The sequence below is a fragment of the Quercus suber genome, unplaced genomic scaffold (assembly GCF_002906115.3).
Source record: "Quercus suber isolate HL8 unplaced genomic scaffold, Cork oak 2.0 scaffold_265, whole genome shotgun sequence".
Lineage (NCBI taxonomy): Eukaryota > Viridiplantae > Streptophyta > Magnoliopsida > Fagales > Fagaceae > Quercus > Quercus suber.
The window spans coordinates 817,524-820,433 of record NW_027069721.1 but is presented as its reverse complement, the minus strand read 5'-3'; the positions used below and the strand labels follow the sequence as shown (position 1 = coordinate 820,433).

General features: G+C 35.5%; 1 protein-coding gene across 1 annotated transcript; it reads left to right on the top strand.

Moving 5' to 3' along the window:
• Positions 1 to 1,619: 1,619 nt before the first annotated feature.
• On the top strand, positions 1,620 to 2,056 carry LOC136070867 (myrcene synthase, chloroplastic-like). The gene is made up of 2 exons (XM_065781399.1): positions 1,620 to 1,824; positions 1,944 to 2,056. The coding sequence occupies exons 1-2, from the start codon at positions 1,620 to 1,622 to the stop codon at positions 2,054 to 2,056; spliced, it is 318 nt and encodes a 105-aa protein (XP_065637471.1).
• The last annotated feature ends 854 nt before the right edge of the window (positions 2,057 to 2,910 follow it).

The following is a 2,910-nucleotide window of genomic DNA, read 5'->3' as shown; positions in this document are numbered from 1 at the left end:
GAGCTTTTCTTTAACAATAGAGAGACTTTCTCATTTGTGTGAGGGGAAATTTGAGATGAAGGAAAATTAGAGGGGGCCAAATTACTTTTAGACATTATTTTATAGGAGTTTTGGGGAAGGTTAGGGGGGCAATTGCCCCCCCCCCCCCCCCCCCTTTTTGCCGAGAAAATACACCATGAATCCGGCGTATATTTCCATCCTCTCATATAGATGTGAGCATACTTTTATGTGAAAGAAAGAAAACATATACTAGATACGTAGTATATCTCATCCCTCTTACCCCATCTAGCTTTGCTAGTGTTTTCAATCACAATATTTTATTCTATTTTTTTGGTTTGTTTTTGAGCAAAGCATACTTAGAATTTAAAAGGGTTTGAAAGCCATATTTTGGAGGACTTTTATCCTCAGGGCATTAAAGTCCTCCCATCGCATGATGACGTTTGATCCAAGGTTTTGATTCTCATCCATCCACTATCTCGTATTTTATTTTTCATATCTATTTTTATGTGTTAAAATGTGGAGAATCTTGTATCAATTATGGATATATGTGTGAAATAATGAGTGTCAAAAGAATATATTTCCTCCAAGGAATTGTTTGGCTTCACTTTGCCAAAATTAAAAAGTGGCATAAATACATTGTATTGCTGTTTATAAAGTAATTCTTAGGTATTCCCGGAATATAAAGAGTAGTATTCTTTCTTCTCACATTCATGGTAAAGTCCACTAATTAAATTCATAGTGGGGTTCATTATAAATGTGAGAAAAAAGAACACCATTTCTTCGTACTTTACAAGTACCTAAGAATTTTACCTGTTTATATCATACCAAACTTTCTTTTTTAATTCTTTGGACACAAAAAAAAAATAATAATAAAAAAATTAAAAAAAATCAAAACAAAAATCAAAACAAAAATGACTGCCTTAAAGGGTACATAAATGCATAAAATTGCATGCCCAATCAACCAAGAAACTCATATAGCTTTATTTTAATTCAGGCCACAGTCACTATGAGTTTTTTCCTTCAATCTTCTCTGTCCCTCTTCTCTCTTTCACTAGATTGCCAGCAACCGCTAGAACTTGCTTTTCACATAAAACAAATGGTAGTGAGAGTCGTTCCCCTATTACAGTCCGATGCATGGCATCCAAAAGAAATTCCGACAATTCAAGCATTATTAGGAGAACGGCAAATTAATTACCAACCTCCGGTTTGGGACTACGACTATATGCAGTCACTGAAATGTGAATACGTGGTATGGATTCTGTTCTTGTTATTCTTGCTCTTGGTTCTTAGAAGTAGAAGCATTTGGTATCGTTTAAAAAAAAAAAAAAAAATTAGAGAATGCCACTCTTACTCTAGTTTATTCTTACTCCACTTTTCTAATCCACAAAATTGAAAGAATGAGATCTAAAATATATGAGACCATAATGGTTAAATATTATAGTGTTGAACTAAGTATAAAAAAAGCTATGTAGTTTTATTAATTTTTTTCCTAACTATGGAGTTACATAATTACAGTCAAAAGAAAAGTGTAATTTTATCTAAATGATTGTTGTGAAGGGAGAATCATAACTAGAAGAGTCAACAAATTGAAGGAAGAAGTGATAATGATGCTAGACAAAATGGTGGATCCGGTAAATAAACTCGAGTTAATCGATCTCTTGCAAAAACTTGGTTTATCAAATCATTATAAGGATGATATAAAGAAATTGCTGAAGAGCATATACGACAATATTTCGAACAATGATAAATGGGATAAGGAGGCTTTGTTTGCTGTTGCTCTCAAATTTCGACTCCTTAGACAGCATGGATATAATGTTTCTCAAGGTAACTAAAGGAAGCCCTCTTCTTTGTCCACATTAAAAGATCAAAAAAGTGGTGATTGTATATCTAAATATACTTTGAGTTTAATCCATCTTAAATGAGATATGCATTCTTGATTGCAGAGGTTTTTAGTAGTTTCACGGATGAGTTGGGGGGATTTAAAGCACACCTTTATGAAGATACTAAAGGAATGCTATATATGTATGAAGCATCATATCTATCTATAGAAGGTTAAAATGTCTTAGAGCACGCAAGAGATTTCACAACTAAGCATCTAGAAGAATTCGTTAAGAGAAACAAAGATGAGTATCTTTCCATAATAGTTAGCCATGCCCTGGAGCTTCCATTGGATTGGAGGATGCCAAGGTTGGAGGCAAGGTGGTTCATTCTATATATGAAAGAAGTGATGATATGAATCCTACTTTGCTTGAGCTTGCTAAGTTGGATTTCAACATGGTGCAAGCAACATTCCAGGAAGATTTAAGACATCTATTAATGTATATAGGATGACCCAATCTATGATTTTAGTTGTGATCATCTGATTCACAAAAAACCTTCTATTGCCAGGACATGCGTGGCTCTAATATCATGTGGTTAGGGGTGGAACCAAGAATTTTTGTTTGGGAAAGCCACGTTGCAGCTAGGGCTGTACACGGTGTGATGCGGCCGGTTTTTGTGGTCGTTTCTGCACCGCACCGGAATCTTCGGTTTCCTAAAAACCCACGTCGCTGCCGCGCCTGAGTAACGGTTTTCTGACAACCTCGGTGGCAGTTTCAGTCGGCGCGGTGGTCGGTGTCCACCTGTCTATCACACACACACACAGAAGAGATATCTAAATTCTAAAACCAAAATCAAACCCAGAAAATTCAAGGATTCAAACCACAAATTAAAACTTAGATCAAATCTAAATATTAAAAGATTCAAAACCTATTACAGACCCAAATATTAAAACCCATTACAAACCATCTGTCTGAGTCTGACTGAGCTAAGTGATGGAGCGAAAGGAGCTTGAAAGACTGAGAGCAAAACTCTAAAAATAGAGAAAAAGAGACAAGTTAGAGTGTTAGACAACTGGGTGCTGGGTACGTG